Source organism: Carassius auratus, chromosome 7, assembly GCF_003368295.1.
Source record: "Carassius auratus strain Wakin chromosome 7, ASM336829v1, whole genome shotgun sequence".
Taxonomy (NCBI): Eukaryota; Metazoa; Chordata; class Actinopteri; order Cypriniformes; family Cyprinidae; genus Carassius; species Carassius auratus.
The window spans coordinates 8810222-8831085 of NC_039249.1; the positions used below are offsets into that span (position 1 = coordinate 8810222).

The 20864-nt window shown below is 37.1% G+C and overlaps 1 protein-coding gene across 2 annotated transcripts; it reads right to left on the minus strand.

Moving 5' to 3' along the window:
* Positions 1–5314: 5314 nt before the first annotated feature.
* On the minus strand, positions 5315–19942 carry cd82a (CD82 molecule a). 2 transcript variants are annotated; one of them, XM_026267039.1, is made up of 9 exons: positions 19801–19942; positions 15213–15294; positions 13252–13324; positions 9240–9364; positions 8877–8951; positions 7885–7983; positions 7382–7555; positions 6752–6835; positions 5315–6442 (listed from the first exon to the last, which is right to left on the minus strand). In XM_026267039.1, the coding sequence occupies exons 2-9, from the start codon at positions 15273–15275 to the stop codon at positions 6365–6367; spliced, it is 771 nt and encodes a 256-aa protein (XP_026122824.1). In that variant the 5' UTR covers positions 15276–15294; positions 19801–19942; the 3' UTR covers positions 5315–6364. The 2 variants fall into 2 exon arrangements, with proteins under 2 accessions (XP_026122824.1, XP_026122823.1); XM_026267038.1 differs by lacking the exon at positions 19801–19942 and adding an exon at positions 17058–17161.
* Positions 19943–20864: the final 922 nt, after the last annotated feature.

Consider the following 20864-nt stretch of genomic DNA (forward strand, 5'->3'; position numbering starts at 1 on the left):
AGTTCAGTCTTCCCTGCACTTTTCTTCTTGTTTCTCAAGCCCTCACTGGCCAGAGACAGCACATCAGAGCATCATCTGTCCATAGATCAACATACCATAGATTCACTGTCTTTCATTTACAATGTGAAGGTATGCAACAACCAGCAGACATGGATTTAGCTCAAAATATCTTCTTGGGACAAGATGAATTTGCATTACAGTAATAGCCTTTTATCATTGCATCAAACAAAAGTGAAGTGCTGTAAGCAATGTCGTTCTAAAACTTCAACCAAATGTAGCCACCGAAGACGCCCCTCGCTCAACAATCCTGCTGCTTTGGTGTAAGCGTAGTATTTTACCTATCAAGCAAAGCAAGCACTGCTTCTGCTTTTTGAAGTTTTCATCCCCTCCATGATCAAAAGCTTGGCCGATATTCACTTTCCTCTTAAATGCTTTTTTGCTCCTATGGCCTTTTGGTGTCTTTCTTACTATTCCTTTGATGTTGATGACAAATGGCAAAACATCCAAACTCATGAAAATACTTCATTGCTTCTGGTTATTGGTGTTCTGTGGCATTTAATAATTATTTGAAAATTATATTTAAATCCAGAAAAATCCTTAACACTTTGTAAATTACTTATGTGCTTCTCCTTATATGGTATATATGATTAACCCCTTTAGTTTAATTATGACTTATGTTATAATTTGCTTTCTCCCTAAACAAGTATTTGTGTGTACTGTATACTGTATATGAATGTTCTATAAACGTCCAAACTGATGGGTTCCAGGAAGTCTTCAGCTTGTTAAGATCCAGGAAATTCCTCTAAGAGATCCGAAATCTAAACATCTGGCTCTTAACTAGGAAAAATAATTCCCTGGAATCTACTTAAAAAATCCTGGCATGACGTCAAGCTTGTAATAAAAATTGTCATATTTGAAATTCTTATATGGAAAGCATTTCAGCTGGCACAACATACTGACAATCATGAAAAATTCTGCTTTGCCGCCTTGGAATTATAAGTTTGTGTCTGCATTATGAGCAGTTTTGGGATACCGAGGTTCAAAGTTTTTGTGTTCCATAGACTTCTAGTATAGATCAAGATTAATCGCATCCAAAATAAAAGTTTTGGTTTACATAATATATTAGTGTGTACTGAGTATATTTATTATGTATATATAAATACAAATACATGCATGTATATATTTAAGAAAAATATGCTATGTTTATATTTTAAATATATTTATATATAATATAAAATATATTCATATAAATATATAAATGTATATACATGTAAATATTTTAAAAATATATACTGTATGTGTGTGTGTGTGTGCATATATATATATATATATATATATATATATATATATATATATATATATATATATATATATAATAAATAAACAGTACACAAATAGAACAAAAACTTTTATTTTGGATGCAATTAATCATTTGACCACACTAGATAAAACCCTGTTATTTAAAAAAAAAGTCCCAAAATGTACACAGATTACAAAAAGAAAAATCATATAATGTAAATAAGTTGTCACAGAATAAGAAAATGTAACCAAAATGTCAGATAGAACCTTACAACTCCAAGGTGTTGATATTACAGCAAAAGTCCACTGAAAAATGACAATTAATTTCCTGATCAAATACTGATGTACCACTTTGTCAATACTATGATTAGCGTAAACACCTAAAGAAAAAAATGAAAGCATACTTACATATAATGTTCCGAAAGTATTTCGTTTCTTCTGAAAGCTGGAAAGGAAAGCCTACAGTAGTATAAAGTATAAGTTGTGCTCACACAGAATGACCCCAATAATATGCACAAGTCAGCAGTCCATCCTCGTCTGTAAGTCTCCAGCAGCTGCAGAGAGCAGGAAAAAGGGTCACAGCCTACAGGTGACCTCATCCAGAGTGCAAAAGAGCGGCTGCTGCTGATCTCATTGCCGGATATGTTATGCTGTTTTACTAGAACCAAATCATTCCCAGACAGGAAATTATCTTCTTTTTTTTTTATACATAAAGAGTGGAGGTTGTAATCGGATGGTGGTGACCATCTCATTGGTACTTCAGTATATTCTTTGAAGGAATCTGGACTATCAAAGTTACTGGTGGATAAAAATGAAGAATTCTCAAAAATATCCAGACACATTCAGCAGAGTATGAAAAACAGTTATGAAGACTCGCTGTGTTCTGACTGACAATGTTGGGGTGGGGGGGGGGTGCTTGAACCCATGACACATAACATTTCCTCTCCACAGAACATTTAGTTTCCTCAAACCTTCACACGCTTCCTCTGTGGTGTCTGTGGAATAATCACATATGTGGCTTATTTATTACTCTTCAGTGGTTAATGTTATATTAATCAGCTTTTTCAGATTTTTCAACCTCAAGACCCATATACTATATACTGTATTTCATATGAAGTGTAATCCTTATGTACTGTACATAGGAATATCATGGTTTAATAAAAAAAACTGAACGAATTCAGTTTATGGATGAAACACTAGTCTGCTTAGCCCCCTCTACACTTTCTACAGTATACAAAGGGTGCCTTTGTCTAGATTCCCCAGCAGTGTGTGCTCTTGTGTGATAGGACCAGCTAAAGGCGAGAGTCCTGAAGAGGTTAACAGGAGAAAAGGGTCCATCTGGCCTGGAGGAGGGGAACCACACTGGCTTTGGGCCAGCTCAGCTTTATTACATGCCCATCTAGATGAGTGTTCCAGACCCACTATGAGCGGCCCTTCAGACCTTCTCCAGCCAGACCTTCAACATCACTGTTCTCAGATCAGCCCTTTTTTACATTGTTAACCCTCACATCTCACCTTATTCCCTCCATGAAAACCAGGGGCTTATACTTCTGCAACTCAAGGGTATGTTGCCAAGTTTAGGAAAAATAAGCAATTGGAAAACACACACCCAAAATAAGCCCCAGCCTGGAAAGACAAGCCTAAATGAAGCGCCTCTTGTTTTTGGATGGTGTGTATCATGCATTCTGCATAGGGCATTGCTTAAAAGGGGATTTTGTTACAGTTTTCTATTTTGCTCTGCCAAAAACATTGTTTGTGTTTATTCCTTAAACCATTTCTAGTCCCATTCAATAAGTCCCCCTACAACCGTGGCTTGTTATTCTAGGACCAAATGACCATCTCAGCATGGTATATAAATGCACTGAATTATAATGGTGATTTTACTGTACTCAAAACTCATGTAAACTCCAGCAACTTTCCCTGGCTATTTTAACAATCATTTTCACTGGCGATTGAAATATTATACTATTTAAAAATATCGTATGTGTGCACTGGTGGCTTTGAATTTTATTATAGCCTATAAGAAATTTCTTACGGTTGCATCAAAAGCAACACTGATTCATAAAGATGCTGGATATCAAGATAGACTGGTAAAAAAAAAAAAGGCAATGCAATCTGGACAAATAACAGCACCATTTTGGAGTAAAAGAGGAGAGTGCTTACAAAGAGAAACACTATCACACACTAAATAAAGCTGTCATACATTTTGTCCTTTGGGTGGCAACCACTAACAAGTCCAAATTCACAGCTGTTTTCAGGAAAAGAACCCAAAAATCACAACCTGCATCTATCCAAATCCATAAGCAACATTTCGAAATAACAAGCCCAAAGTTGTTTATAATATGCAGACTTGGAAACTTGATGATCCATTGCCCAAGTGCAGATGTACAGGATGAATCACTATGAAACTACTGTGAGTACACAAAAATCACCATACTAACTATTACTGTCACAACACCAGCTCATAGCTATTGTTATAACACTCTGAAAGATTCAAGAGTTCGGTTACTTAAAATATTCATTTTAAAACATAATCTATTCTTTAATGTAGAAAACTGTGAAAGGTCTTGGAACATGTTTTCAAAAGTTAAACCTTATGGCGTCATAAAACAGTGGCCCTATAACATGAATTACGCATTAACATGCTAACTATATGACTTTTTTATATGACTGTTGCCACTGTTCATATAAATACTGGTATGCAAAGTGAACATACTTCTTTTCAAAATCACAAGTACAATGTTTCGGTAATTCAGAGCTGATTTGACTTTTTGAACTTCCCCTTTCTTCTCATATTATTAGAAGACTTCCTCCTCTCCTTCACTAGCCATCTATGTGAAGTGAAATTAGATTAAATTCAATGAGGGCGAGGAGAGTATGACTCGGTCACAAGTGTGTGTGTGTGTGTGTGTGTGTGTGTGTGTGTGTGTGTGAATGACAGCTCTGTCTCATGCAGTCATACATGTCTATGTGGCTTCCTGTCAGCTGCTCTTTCTCACAGTGACCATCAGTCTATGATATGCTATTTCTCTCTTTATTCATTTATAAACATTAGGAACATTTGTATAACTAAATCACATTTACAAAACGGAGCTCAAGTGGAGAATGTGAGACTGTAAATATTGCTTATAAAATAGTTTCAAGACTACTTCATAAAAAAGTCAGCATTCAACAACTGTATACAGCTACTTGATAAAATAATTCTGCAGTCTATGAAAGCTATTAGAGCAAAGAGCAGCAGCTGTTGTTGTTTGGCGGGCTGGCAGAACATGATCGGAGCGATATTCCAGACTGCCTTCTGACAAAAGACAGCTCAGCTCCAACGTCAGCCCATCACCATTATAATTACAAGTGTAGCTCTGGAGACCTGGAGCAGAGCATTACCGGAAGGATGGGAAGGGAAACTGATGTCCTCTTTGAGCTGAATTACCACAGATTAATGGAGATCTAAATGTGCAGGTTAAAAAATAAAAAAAGCACACTGTGTTGAAGGTTTTCACATTGAAAATTCATATCATGATGCAGCATTTATGTGGATTTTTCTTCTCCAAAGCATTGGACATAAACGTCTAAAAAAGAAAAGTTGTCAATGAGTATGCATGTGTGTGGCAGCTGGGCAAGATTCTGTGAAAACAGGATGGAGCTCGGTGGGCAGGCCGGATGTGAAGAGAGCGAGCAGGTGGCAGTGAACCCTCTATTGTTGAGGGAGAGCGAAGGGTGGGCCGTGTCATTTAACACCTCATAGAAAAACAGAGGAGAAACAGACCACCATGATCATCCCTTGAGGAAGACCACCATTTGCCTGCAGAAATGATCAAAGACCAAGATAATATTTCTTACATTTAAGTTTTGTTTTTGATGGTTTACTAACACAGGGTAGATTGTTATTTACTCACCTATTATGCAAATCATTCTGAAAAAAACGTCCCAGTTCACATTAACTAGCACAGATGTGCTACTGCCACCTAGTGAAGATCTTACAAAAGTACACAGTGGACAAAAAACACAGAGAAAATAGGTTGGATGAGTTATTTATTATAACACATTCAGCTTAGGTACATGTAGTTACAATAATTTCATAATTATTTGGTAGGGAACTGTATTCCCTGTATTTAAAAAAAAATGATTTTATTAAAACATGAAAATAAGTGTGTACCTTTTATTAAGAATTCAAAGTTTTGCATATGCAAAATAACTATTACAGATGACAGAAAACACTGTTAGCATTTTTTTTTTCATTTATACTTGTCATAGCAAGTATAGAATTAAAGTCGTAGTGGTGCCACAGGGGTTAATCTTCATTTTGGTTCACATCATCAAGGAATAGCTTTATATTGTACTTCCTTACAAATATGCTCAATTAAGCATGTAGAAAAGACATACAATTTATCATCTGTACAAAAAAAAGGCAAAAGTTTGACTCCCTAGATTTGTCAAAATCAACATGCAAATGAAAGCTAAAATATATACACACTAATAAAAAATCAACGCAACCTGAAACAACACTGGTGCACAAACATACATGATGGACTATAACACAGACAGCTTTCTTATTTGGGACATGCCACTAGGGCAGAGTGGGAATTGTGTCATTCTATGTGTACCACAAAACGAACGCACGCTAAATATCTACAGAAAAGTCCCTTGATTTAACAAAAGCAGGCCTTTGTGGTTTTTCTGTTTTCTATAAAGCATAAACCGGAGTTTAATAGCATGTTACCTCATAGTGTGGGCTGCTATAATGAAGAAATATCAAAGCAAACAGAACAGCCTGGGTGTTAAAGCGTGTTGTTGTATAAATAGACTATTCAGGGGCTCCAGGACTCATCATAGGCTTTTCATTCATTTATGTGGGCAGCTTTCATGTTCTACACTTTAGACTGTCATACAATGGGCTACTCAAACTGGACTAAGAAGCTGATTAAATATCGAGTGAAATCTCGTGACTAAACATAACCCTAAAGTTTATGTTTTGTATATGCTGTAGAAGAAGAGGGAGATCGGTTGTTCCACGTAAATAAGTGAGGACTGAATACAATTGTGTGCAAGTGTCCGTGTTTCCTCCTCAGTACTTTGGCACTTTGGTGTAGTCCTCTTGGTGTACACTCTTGCAGAGGCCCATGGAAAGTATCATGCCGAGGACCTGTAAGAAATAAACAATAGTAACTTCACTGAGATCAGAACAGAAATGTGCGATCTGTTCTTCTGGGTCATTACTCTAAGATACAAAAGCTAAAAGGTACATATTTGTACCTTATGTACCCCTAAATGGAAATCCTACAAATAAATGTACACATTAACACCTTTTAAAAAATGTACCACCCCAGTGACAGTTTTATTTTGTTTAGTATTGTAGAAATTACACAACGTCGCTGATTATAAACACCCCAACATTTCTTAGTAATGAAGAGGCGTATTGTTCATGTGGCATAGGGTAGAAGACATAACATACCTCGATGACAGCCACACCAAGGCAGATTCCCAAAATAATTCCATAATTTGTGAAGAGCCAGCTCCCCACATTCTCCATGCAGCCCTGATGAAGACAGAAAAACACTATGTCATGAGATCTTTAATTTGAACTAGACCCGTTTCCAAATTCATTCTGCTCAACATTCATAAAATTATGAAAGAGAGAAGTATGTGAAATATAATTTGCTTGTCATCATCTTCCCCAGGCGTGGATAATAATGCAGTGTTTAGCAAAACTATATATGTATCATAACAAAGGATACTCCACCCATTCATCTGTTTAATCGTCTTCATGTGATTCCAAACATGTATGACTGACTCACTTTATTGGAACGCAAGATATTGTGAAGAATTTGGGTAAACAGTTTCAGTTCCCATTGATAAGCATATTTTTGACCATACAGTGGAAGTCAACGAAACTGTTTGGTTACTAATATTTTTTAGAATATCTTGTGTTTCACAGACGAAAGAAAGTCATACGGGTTTGGAAATACAATTTCATTGGGCGGACTATCGCTTTAACAACGCAGAATTACACAAAACGCTAGGGGGAGATTAAGACTTACTTAACACATTAAAATGATTAATTGACAACCAATATTTCCTATACCGTCTCATAGATGGGCCAATCATTAGATGAGGCCTGACAGAACCCGCTGTCAGCCACATTAGGTACTGGGTGGGAAGAATTGTGGCAGGAGCATGGGTACAGTTCCACTGAACTGTTCCTAATCCTTTGGTTCCCAAACCAGTCCTGACGTCCATTCCAGCCACAACACTGCATCTAAGAGACACGGAGAAGAAACAACGGGGCATTAAGTATTTGATATTGTTATCTTGACTACTGTAGAAAAAGGTATGCTGCATTCAGCCTACTACACACAAAAAAACAATGAGTCTTTTAAATATAAACAAATGAACAGTCATCAGTCTTGATGTCAGTTCTGAAAGGCTAAACTGACAAGCTAACAAGCAGTTCTACATTCCAGAGCATGAACCTCCCACAGAAACCGAGTGGTTTTCATGGCAATACATTCAAATACATAGAGGACATATAAAACATGTCTCTAGTCTGAATTAAAGACAATGAATGTTACGCCCCTTCATACTCACTGTTCTCTGGAGGTAGTCCCAGGCCTGCTCTGCGGTTTTGTTCTGTCCGGGGTAGTTCACCACGACTTGGGACACTATTTTGTTTGCCTCCTTCCTCAACTGCAAGGAGAGTTAAGCAGGTCAACGGTTTATATTTCTAGCCCCAGGTATTTGACCTGAGACTCACTTTGCTAAATGAGGAAACAGTTGTTACTAAACTTCTAAAATGGAACAGAGTACAAACACACTAATTGGAACCAAATCTTACACTGTATGCTCATCTTGTCTCCAAGTCGGTTCACATTTATGTCCAAGATGACAGATAAGCAAATAAAGGATAACATCTATAAATCTACTTGCATTTAAATGCTTTACTATGGCGTCCTCAGAGACACTCGGTGCTAAAGTGTTTGTGTACATTCGTCCTCATCCTGTGTCCAACATATGTGATTCTTTTTCTCATGGGTCATCATGGTATAGGTCTGTTAAACAATAGCAATCCTGAAATGCATATATTTTTTGGTATATGCGATAGGGGGCAGTATATTTTCATTTTCAGCCCCTGAACATCTCTTGACCTCATTTCAAGCTGCTCAAGCCAGAATTCTAAGCAAAACCTTCACAATGAATTCTAGCTGGCAAATGGAACACATGGAGATCTGACCTCAGCTTTTCCAAAGCATTTTAACATGCATGCAAGCCCGAAGTTTCTTGCTCACAAAAATATTTTGATGCTAGGCTTTAAGAGTTCAACCACAAATAAAAATTCTGTCTTGATCAAAACCTGTATGACTTTTTCACAGAAGCAGCTATTTTGGAGATCAATTAAGCTCAACACAACAGTAATTTTATGAACTGGAGACTATTGTTCTAAATATGTTGCTTTGCATTCCACAGAAAGAAATGAAGTCATACAGGTTTGGAACGATACGAGGGGAGGTAAATGTTTACATTCTCATTTTTGAGTGAATGATCCCTTTACAGCAGCCACATTAGAGCATTCACTCACTCACCAAATCCCGCTGGAAGTAGATGAGAATGGCGACAGCCACTTGAGCAAGGAGGATGAGCAATAGGCAGGTGAAGTACTGTAGAGAGAAAAAGACAATAGATTCAGATATCACAGACTCAAAAACATATGTCAGCCTCACATATGTACTGCACATATGTGCAACAGAAACATAACAGGTGGTTCAGTAGTCTTTTCGGGTCATGTGACACGAAACCACTCAGCACAGAAAATTTACATGTGAAAACAGAAGTTCCTTTTGTACTTCAAGTTTGCATAAGTAAAAAAACATGTGATACACAAAAAACAAACAGCAACTAAATTAGGATAAAACTGTGCTAAATATTGGAACATCTTTGTGTCTTACCAATCCAAGCAAACAGCGGATTTCATAGATGGCCCCAAGACAGCCCAGAAATCCCAGAAGCATGGAAAATGAGCCCACACCAATCAGAATATAAGAGACCACCTTCAGGACCATGGATGAATCCTCTGTTAGTGAGAAATACAAACGTAATTCTTGTTACAAACTAATCATAATTGTTTTAATGAGCATTTAGTAAACATAACAGTAATTCAGTTATTTTCCACACTTTGGTAACACCAAAAAAATTGGTCATTCAATAGTTAACAAGAAACAGCAATGAAAAATACTTTCATGTTTGTATGTTTTTTGAATGAACACATCTTTTATACAGCATTCAATTCTATAAAGTGACAGTAAAGACTTACAAATTGTTTTAATAAATGCTGTTCTTTAGAATTTTCTATTTATCAAAGTATCCTAAGAAAGTACCATGGTTCCACAAAAATACTAGGCAGAAAACAGTTTTTGACATCAATAATATTAAATCTTTCTGAAGCACCAAGTCAACATATTAGAATGGTTTTTGAAGGATCATGTGACACAAGACTGGAGTACTGACTGCAAGAAAAATTCAGCTTTGCCATAATAGAATAAATTACTTACTGACCCCAATTTTTTTAAACAGTAAGAGTATATTTTTTTCATTTTAAGTTGTAGAAATTAAAATATGTTTACAAGAAACAATAGCATGTTTACAATAAATGACCTCATTTTTATTTTACCAGTACTTTTTTTATGATCTGTTGAGGTTTACATTTAGCGCAACCACTTCAGCTCTACAAATGAAATGCAGTAGTGCTGGTCACTTTGCATGCCCAAAACTAATTTTGGTCTCAAATACTCCAAGCCAGTAAATACAGTCTCGGGTTGTCCTCATGAATATGCATTGTGTAATGTTGAGATGGGGTTGGCAAGTCTCCCTTGCTATCCTGACTGAGACATGAAGGTCTATAATACTGGGCGATGCTTACTATACGCTGTTGAACAGTTGGGTCAGACATTCTGTGGCTTCACCTCAAAGCACATTCTCCAACTGTGTCCTGGTCCTGCTTCAGTCAGGCTTTCATGCATATTGACTGAAAAGCCTCTGTCATATCATCCTGCCTCGAAATACCTCAATGGCTCCCCAGCAAAAACAACATTAACACAGACAGCCTTGCAAACAATACCACAGTGTGATTGTGGGTGCAGAGAATACAATGTAACCCGATGCAATCATCATTACGAAACCAAGCACTAAGATGAGATGACCATCAGCATGATTACAGCATGCGTCAAAGCACAAATACCAGAATGAGTTCATCTTTTGACATGGTTGAGAAGGCACTCTCTACATAATTTAGGCTATTTAGAAATTAATGATTAAGAGAGAACTGGATACTTGGAAACCCACACGCTGGAAACTAAGAACCAGCAGACTGGATTTATTAAGCAAACAAATCCTGCATCCTAAGGAACAATGTGGAGTGAGTTATCTTATTTGGAATCATTTCAGGTCATTCTGTTCACTGCAAAAAAATAAAGAATTCTCACAAGATTCACAGCAGTTGGTTGCTTTGAAATGTCTGACTTGACTATCGGTAAACAGCTGTTAATGCAATTAAGAAAATTGTCAGAGTTTTAAAATGGAAATACTGTGACGAGGGTCTTTTGTGCCACATGGTAAATATTATCAAAATTATATGTCGCCATAACAATTCCACAAACAACAGCAGAATAAAGAACTAGACCTTATTCCTTAACAAAGCAAAAGCATTTTATATGCAACCACTATGTTCAGCAGAAACCAAGTTCAAAGCATTTGGCCAATTGCAATGAACGCAACGATTCTGTTTCAGTTTTTCCATCCAGTGCCCAAACCCCAAGAATGGGCAGTGACATTGCAAATAAAAGCATAAAACATGTCTGCATTTCAGCTTTGAATGTGTGGGCCTTTGTAGCTTCAGTACTGTAAATCTCAAACCACCCCATGCTGGTGAAGTGCCTAATGCTGTCTAACGGAAACAGGAAAATCCTCTAGGGATCAGTTGAGCCAGTGAAGGCCACTGGCATCTGGATTAGAGAAACAATGATGTTCAGAAAACTTTTTTTTTTTTTTTTTTTTACTATGGGCTCACAGTTTGTTTGCATGGCCTGGAGTCCCAGCAGCCGCTGTGCACTGCAGGAATGTGTCTGTCAGATGAATTATGACGTGCAAAGGAGGAATACGAGAAGCTGACAGATTCACTGCTGTTGGTATCATGCTATGGTGCAAGCCTGCACTTTTTAAAATCAGTTTTCTGCTCTGAACAATCAATCAAACTAAAAACTGTTCATGGCGCAACTCCTCAGACTGGGTTCAAGTCTTGGGTCCGGTTCACTACATTTTGCAAGACAGCTTTTAAAATACTCTGACCCTTTCCAAGTCAACTACTGTATTGGTTCCGTAAATCTGAGGACTGTCAGTGCACTTTGAGCAGTGTTCATTTTCACACAAACTTATGTTGTAGACTATAATAAAATTCAGTCAGTAGTTATATTCATTCATTTTAGTTAGTTATACTTGGAATAAAATGACCTCTAATTTTAGTCTATGAGAAAGAATAAAATTAAGGTAAATATTTAAACATTTTATATAATACATTTAAACCAGCATTCATTCTCTGTTCAGTTTTATTTTATACCACTCAAAAAACATAATTTTTTTTATGTTGCTATTGAAGGATTATTGAAATAATTAATATACTTTCTAGGTTTTACTTTTCAAATAGTGTTAGTTTTTTTGTTTGTTTGTTTTTTTGAAGTAAGGAAAACATTTTTTTTTCATTCAGAAAGTATATAATAAGGCAAATGCAAAAAAATGATTAAAAAAAATCTACAACGCGTTTTCAACGCTTATAATAATATGAAATGCTTCTTGATCAACAAATCAGCTTATTATAATGATTTCTGAAGGACCATGTGACACTGAAGACTGGAGTAATGCTGCTGAAAATTCAGCTTTGCCATCACAGGAATTAATTACATATTTAAAATAGAAACAGTTCCTTAAAATTGCAATTATATTTCACATTATTTCTGTTTTACTGTATTTCTGAATAAAAAACGCAGCCTTGGGGAGCATAAGACACTCCTCTAAAAAATCTTCCTGTTCCCAAACTTTTGAACTGCCTTATAGATTAAGACCACTTACAATTAATTGACAGAGGCAGATAGAGGCTCATTCTTTTGTATACACTTGCTCACTAGTGTTAATTTGTTCTTTCAAATGACTAATGCATCGAGAGGCCTGATCTGAGCATTGACGTGACGCATGCTAATGAGACAGCGCTAAAAGAGGCCTGTGTGGCAGCGAGAGAGCACCTGCAGACTGCCTCAGACGTGCACTGTCACACACAGGCCCTGCCTGGCTCGCACACAAAGCTGTGAACTCAATAGCTGATCTGAAGCCAGCTGTGAACATCCAGCTCTGGCCTGCTCGGCAGTGTCTGTAAGACCCAGACCCAGTGACCTAGAGCTCCCTGCAATGGCCTCTGGGATGGAAAACAGATCAGAAGTGTCCGGGGGGGGAGGGGTGTTGAAAAATACAGAGCCCATCATGGACAATCTGTCCAAAAGCCTGAATCATGCCCTTTAAGAAAAGACTAACAGTGATCATCAAACAAAATGAAACAAGAGACAGATGGCCCCTGTAAAAGTGGGTCTGAGTCACTGGCACACAAGCCCAGGGGGTTTTATTCAAAGGTAGAATGGGTTAAAACTTCACTAATGAGAGCATAAAAAGACAAGACCGACAACCAACTCTTCTCATCGCTTCCTCTGGAGTTTACTACAACCATCTAACGGCAAAAGAACTCTCCCACAGGGCATTCAATAGCCTTTTAGATTAATGTGAAACGCTTTTTAAGCCATCCCAGAGAAAATGGCCAGGAAAGTAGATTTTGGTTATTAGGAACATCATTTTCCTGCTTGTTCGCCTGCATGGTGTTTTATGGTCTTCTCTAAGTTGCACACATTTTTTGCAGACACTTACCCAACAACGCAATGAGGTTCTGATTGTCTAGGAGGATCCACAGTCCAAATCCCATAATCGTAGCTCCGAAGATCTGTAGAGGGACAAAAAGGAAAAGACAGGGTGCAGAGGAAGAGAAAAGGGAAAAAAAAGAAGTAGAGAATCAATCATGTGCTACAGGACAAGAGGGGAATGAGGGGCCCCAATTGTCAGTTTACAAGCTGCAACTTGTTCACCCCAAATCTCTTGGACAGAGCTAAAGATGGAAAGTCTAGTATTAATGTGTTCCCTGGAAGTCAGGAAAGTTGTGTGCTGGTGTGTGTGTGAGTATGTAACAAACACACCAATCCTGGCCCGTAGGAAGCTATGAACTGTTGCCTGATCTCGAACTGTGGGGTTCCAGTTCTGCTTTGCGCTCAGCTCACATCTGGGACTGATTGGGCCATGCTTGTGCGTGGCAGTGGCAGGAGGGAAGAGGAGGGGAGGGGAGGGGGAGCTCGACGGATGTTCCATGAGTTTGAGAACACCACAGCTTTCCCTAAACCCACTCGAAGAAGCGCTCCGTCTACTCTTCTTATGTCTAACACCAGGGCACATGCTGGGGTGTGTGGTTTAGGAGTGCATGCTGGAGCACTAAAAGCCCCGATATGCTCACAGTAAACTTCTTTTGCGTTCTTAGATCAGGGGTCAGGTTCTTCAGGGTTTTCCAGAAAGGTCAGTTTGAACATTTTGGCCTGATTTCGTCTTAAATTGTCACACCAGTTCGTTCCTCGATTTGCTTGAAGTATAATTGGGCCTTCATTTGTCAAAATGCTGTTTAAGCTTATTTTGACTACGGTTTATGATTTCTGCATGCAGATCCTCTAGTTATTCTGGTTCGATGAATAACAAAGGTGCATGGAAATACAGAATAAATGGTGATGAAGGTAAACCCAGCAACAGCTCTTGATTGATCCTTTTACTTAAATCAAACCAATGTATTCCAGCACACAGTTCTTTGATAGTGCAAATCCTACAAAATGCTAAAATATAAACATTTATAAACAATAGAATATTTGAATGTGTTTCATTTCTATGTACTAATCTACTGTTATCACTTTGGATAAAAGCATTCCCTAAATAATATAAAATGCTGTTGTAATGAATAATTGAATAAATGGAAACTGCCAATCAGAACACACAAATAAGACCAAATTATGCTGTTATATATCTGACTTATTTAAACATTTTCCTGGGCTCATTTAAAGATGTATTTAACTGCACTGGTTGGGTTACAAATGGTTGAAATAAATCACTGGGCTCTTCCTTTCGAGCACCCAGGTCTGCGGAGAATAAACTTGGATCAGAGATTTCATTTCTTTTTTCTACATGGAACAAGCCCAAGAATGACAAGGGAGGGCAGGCTGTTTCTCTCTGAGATGGAGAAAAGTAAACTGTCTGGGTAACAAATGGCAAACACTTCATCTGGATGATATCTGGAGTGCATTCTTGTGACAGAAAGATGCGAGACTGCTGTGGCGCACCTACAACTAATAAACATATGTTGCTGTTGTTTTTCATCAACTGTAAACAGGATTGACTTATTTATATGAACGTGAGCCCTGGCTCAGTGAATATCAGTGTTAAACTAATGTAATGAATACTTGGACACCAGTTATGAGTGAGCTAAAAAAGCATAATTTATAAAAAGAAACAGGCTTGGGAAAAGGTTTGGTAGAATGTTTCAAAAGCAGTTTGCCCAAATCTAATCTTAACATTAACCTATATTAATAAATTCAGTAAAAACACTATTATTAGTTCATGATACTTAGAGCATTAAAAATGCTGAGCTTTATTCTAAGTGTAACATCTAATGCTAACATTCTGTTGTTGAGGTTGAATCAAGAAACAATAACAAAGTCAAAGCACGTCAAATGACTGAAATAACTGAAATAACTGAAATAACTGAACTTGTTTTTTAAAAACGAAAAACTGAAACTTACAAAGAAGATCAAGTTGAAGAGAAACAGGAAGTACTTGGTGGCAGCGATGCATCCTTTCCCCATTTTGTTGACCTTTGAAAACCTAAAACAGAAAAACGGCAGTAAATTAAGGATCAGAGTCTATGATGCATGACACAGATTAAGAGAAATGGCAAAAGGGCAACATAATGTTTAATTCATTAAAAACGAACAGACAGCTGTAAGGATTACACTTCTTTTTTTTTACTTTTTGGAATGATTAGATATGAGTGCTGAACAGAAAAATAGATCAGAATCTGTAAACAAAGGTACACCGTTTTCCTCATGCACACAGACTATTAATATATATGTTTGCTACTTTTTATAAATTCAGTACCACTTCCCCTTGCCTTCAGACAGAGCATGCTGTCAACATCAGATAAATCTATGGAGTACTCAGATCTAAATTCCACAGGATCGCTCAATACGCTTCTCTGGACTGTGTGATGGCTGTAGCCACAGTTTTCTGATGATGACCCATATTCCTGCTATCAATAATAGGTTAGTATTATACAGGCTTCTCATGCTATTTGTGGGACAGATGGTGTGCTGCATGGCACACTTTGGCACACAGTGATGAGAAGCAGTTATAAAGCAACAACACAAAGTGGATCAGGCCACAGATGAAGAAAACACTATTGCAGGAACCATTTATGGACAAGCACAGGAGCTCATTCAAAGCTTTCTTACAGTGGAGATGAATGGATGTACTTTCATCCCTCTTCTCAGAGCATCGGAAGAACCTCTTTTACAGTAAAATTAAATCAGTGAATATCACCTTTGACCGGGAGTATCAATAGTTAAGCAGAGAAGCAGCAGAGCATTGTATGGGTAACATGTACTGTTCAAAAATATGAGGCACATTTTTTGTTGATAAAAAAAAAAAAAAAAAAAATCTTATTAGCCACATTTGTCAGTAATTTCATTGAGACTGGGTTTAAAAAAAAAAAAAAGCATATCAACAGTTTGAGGTCAGTCTTTTTAGAAGAAATCAATACTTTTATTCAGCAAAGATGCATTAAATTGATCAAAAGGAAAATAGTAAAGGGTTTTACAATATTACTTAGAAAAGATTTCTACTTTAAGTAAATTATGTTCTTTGAACATTCTATTTGGCAATGAATTCTAAAAAGCAGCACAACTGCATCAACACGGATAATATTGAATGTTTTCTAGAAGACTGATTTCTGAAGGATCATATGACACTGAAAACAGGAGTAAAATCAAAGGAATAAATTACATTTCAGAATATATTAATATAAAAACAGTTATTCTAAATTGCTATAATATTTCACAATTGTACCTTTTTTTACTGTAAAATATTTTTGATCAAATAAATGCAACCGTAGTGAACATAAAAAATACTAACACAGACTTCAGTAATTGTCTACGGGAGGATAAAAGTGGATATAGGAGCCAAAATATCCCATGAGCCAATGTCTGTCCGAGTTTCTTAGTCTTTTTTTCTTGAAGTTATGTAACCGATTAAAACTTCCACAAGCAAACTTGCATGAACTTTAACTTGTGAAACAGGAATACAATTCAAAACATGTTGAACTTACTCGTTTTATTTTAGTTTTAAAGAACCGATCGCAGTGCTGCTGAGCAGAGGCCAACCAGCTCAGTTGAAAATCTCTCATATTTTTCTACCATGGGAGGGATTGTAATGTGTTTTTCAGATGCAGCAGAAGTCTGTGGAATCAAATTACCTGCACTTCCTCATTCTGCAGAGTGCTTGTTTACACAAGACATAAACAAAATGCGGTTATAAACAAATTCAACCTTGATAAAAACACTGTTGGGATTTGGATCAAGGCAAACACTGACCTGATGTACCACAGATGAAGGTCACAGCTTATGTCTACACACATGTAACTTGTCCATCCTCAGTCAAACAGATAAAAAGTGTGTCACAATGCGCTCAAATTTGAATTAGGCCAACACACCACCACAGGCAATGTGACATGGCAATATATATTAATTGTTTATCAGTAGTAGTTTATCTTATCTCCTCACTGCTGAAATTGCTTTAGCTGCTAAATAAATCACCTGTAAAGCAAAGCAAAGATTGCGGAATGAGTATTGCCACTTTGAGAGTATCTATTAAGCAATTACAATTATCCTTTGAGGAGAGCCAGGCTCAGCCCTCATTCTGAAGTTCATCAGCATTCAGCTCATCTACCCAGTGTACACTGGGGCTCTAGTTCACACCCCAATCTCCAACCACCCTCCCCCACATTCACACAGATAGAACCAGCTTTGATTTCCCACCGCGACAATGACGGCTTTCAGCCATGCTTTTCAAATCGAACAAAAGGAGAAACTCCACAGACTCAGGAGCCCACTGTAGCCGTGAAGTTAACACCAAGCTGATGACATCCCTACAGGGGTGGCAACTTTAACATCCAAAGTAAACATATAAGTGCACAAGTGTTATGAAATCTTTTACTAGAAGTTCAAGCATCTTTGCTGATTGAGCAAGCGTGCTTTATATAATACCATTGAGCTTCCTTGCAATCGGTTAAGATATAAAATGAAGCCTAGAGCTGATGAATCAAGGCCTTCTAGTCTTTGTCACTTTCACAACAACTTCATTTAAACTTGCGCATGCCAAACAGTTTGCCATGGTAACCATCAAGCGGGCTGGCATGAAGGGGTGTAGAGTGTCCCCTCTTGAGAGACTAAACAGTCTCACACTCCTCACAGCATGCAGAAAAAAGAAAAGTGAAACCACAAATAAGGGGAAGCCCACTGGGCTATCCACAGTTACTTCAGGCAGAAACAAGGCTTATATTCATTAGGACGGTTAATCTCACCACCTGAACACAAAGACCAACTTGATGGCACCAGTCGTGTTAAAGTGGGCTGCACAAGCAGCTACTAAAATGGCCCAGAGGGGTTATTAAAGTTGACTAGTTTTATGATGAGTGACGATTATGATTTAGAAAAGCAATTACATTTTAACAACAGGGAGGAACCTATTTTTGTTTCTGAAACATCACCTATTAATGGAATGCAGGCAAACTGGAATTGTAATTCAAAGTGTTGTTGTTTAGAAGCTGTTATAGGGAAACTCAGATTTGTTATGTTTTGTTAACTTCATCTCAGATGTGTATCTTAAAATTCCCGGTGAACTTAAATTAAACATGGATGAGATGACCATGGACATACAGTAAAAGCATGGAGCTATAAAAATCTGAATATGGATATCATAGAACAGATCATTTGGTTTTATAAAAAAAATAGATTGTAAATGTTTTCACTGGCCATAATTGAATATCCTGGTGTCTATTTGTCTCTTTTTTTATTTTCATTGCTGTCTAGATGACACAGCTTAGACAGTGAAGTTCTGAGTTCTGAGATGTTTCTTTCCTACAGGTATATTTGCATCTCACCACTGTGTAAATTAATCAGCAAAGTATTTAAAGTATAATGTATTACTGTTGCTAGGCTATTAATGCATTATTTTGTCACTTACAATAGGTTACAGATTTGTAGTTCAACTTAAGGGAAATTTTACCCAAAAATGAAAGTTCTTTCATCATTTACTCACCCTTCAAGATGTTCAAAGCCTGCATGAATTTCTTTCCTCTGCTGAACATCAAGATATTTTTAGGGGACAGTTTCTGGTCACCATTGACTCCCATTGTATTTTTTTCCATACTATGGATGACAATGGGAACCAGCAACTGTTTGGCTACCCATATTCTTTAAAATATAATTTTTAAAAAGAAGAAATGAGCAACTTGAGTGTGAGTAATGAATGACAGACAGTTTAGTAAAACCTAATTTGCAGGCAAAGGTGGATTCAAACTACACAGTTACTGTGTAAATCAAATTCATATTAGTCGCCAAAAAAAAAAAAAAAAAAGTTATTATAAATCACTTGCCAAATCACTTACAGTTGTAAACCGACTTGACCTACATTGGACAGATCTCACATTACAGTTCATAACCAGTGAATTAAACCATCCTCACAAAGAGAGCCCCCTGAAAAAAACTTTTAAAGCTGAAAAACACTATGAGAAGGCGAGGAAACAAAACTAACAAGTAAACTATTTTGAGGACTATAATACATTGTAAACACTCCTTATCCTGACTGATAATATCAGTCCAAGGACCACATTTTTAACTGAAAACGAAATCATGCCAAACAAGTGAGAGAATAAACAACCCCTGACATGAATTCATAACGTATTATAGAAGCAAACTATGAATAGGAAATTAAATCCAAACTAGAATAGTGAGTCGTTATTAAAACTGTTGAAAAGCGACGATTATACATTCTGCTTTTACTGCATTAACACACAAACTAGATTACTCACAGAAAATGTTACACATGATACGCCAAAACATTACAAGTGTCTGTGATATTAAAACGGGAAAGAAAATCATGGACACGATCTAAATGACCAACTCATGACTATTTTCTAGGCTATTTAAACTTTTCATTTTTTTTTCAGTTTCCCATCTTCAGTTGTTAAAGATGAAGCTATAGCCTGACGAAATATTCAGGATAAGATATACAACAATCATGACATAAAAGTTTATGTTTTCAAAAAATACTCACGTCTAGTGTCGGGATGGGAAAATGAGAAAAGTACAACAGATGTCAGCTGCGCGTCTCGTCCAGCGTTTTTGAGTCCAGTGCGAGCGAGCAGCCTGAGTTTGAGGATAAAGGCAGCTCTCGGTCTCCACCAAGTGGCTTCCGTCCTCTTGGGGGCCTCAGTAGACCTCATCAAAATATCTTTGAAATTCATCACCGTTGTTACAACAAACAAAATTAACTCTTTTTTTTTTGTCTCCTAAAATGTTTCAGGTGATCCAGAAGCGTTTTTTTTTTGTCAGACCCAATTTAAGTTAAATAATTTTAGCGAAAGTGTAAAAGGAAAAAAAAAATGTTTCGTTTAAGAAAAGTTTGGAATCAATACCATTTGGTTTACCTACCACCAACTAGACAGTTGACATTTTTTTTTTAAATTGTACTTTACTTGCACATAGGAAGATACATCCTGAGCATCTTAACCACATGGGGTAGCAAGAACCGGTTTTAACTGGTTATTGTTTGCACTTTTGTCTCGCACGTCTCTTTTTCTAGACATCTAGAAAAGATAGTTCACAACTGCAGACTATATGGATGCTGTATGTTTGGTGACTCTCATAGCACAGATAATAGGCCTAATACAAACTCAAATTTCAGTCTCAAGCAAGAATTTGTTCGGGAGACTACCTAATTAACTGGCTTCACACTCCAAGTCATCTTTGAGAAAACTAGCATTCATTTAAAGAATGCCATGTGCCAAAGTGGATGTAGCAGAAGCATAAATGACAGCATGTAGGGGGAAAAGAAAAGTGAAAGCTTCAACAGAGGGTAAACCCAATTACTTGAACCTGAAGCAAACATTAGAACAGTTGAGCTGGACCAAAGCTACAGTAACAATTATGCTCACCACTCACCTGTCATCAGCAGTCAATAATGAAAGTGAAAGATGAAATCATCTAAGAAACACCATCTGCTGCAGCTGAAATCTTTTTAGATACTACATAAATGACAGCATGTAGAAGAAAAGTAAAACCCCTAACAAACACAGTTACTTTGGCCAGAAACAAGCATTACATTCAGAACAGTTAAGC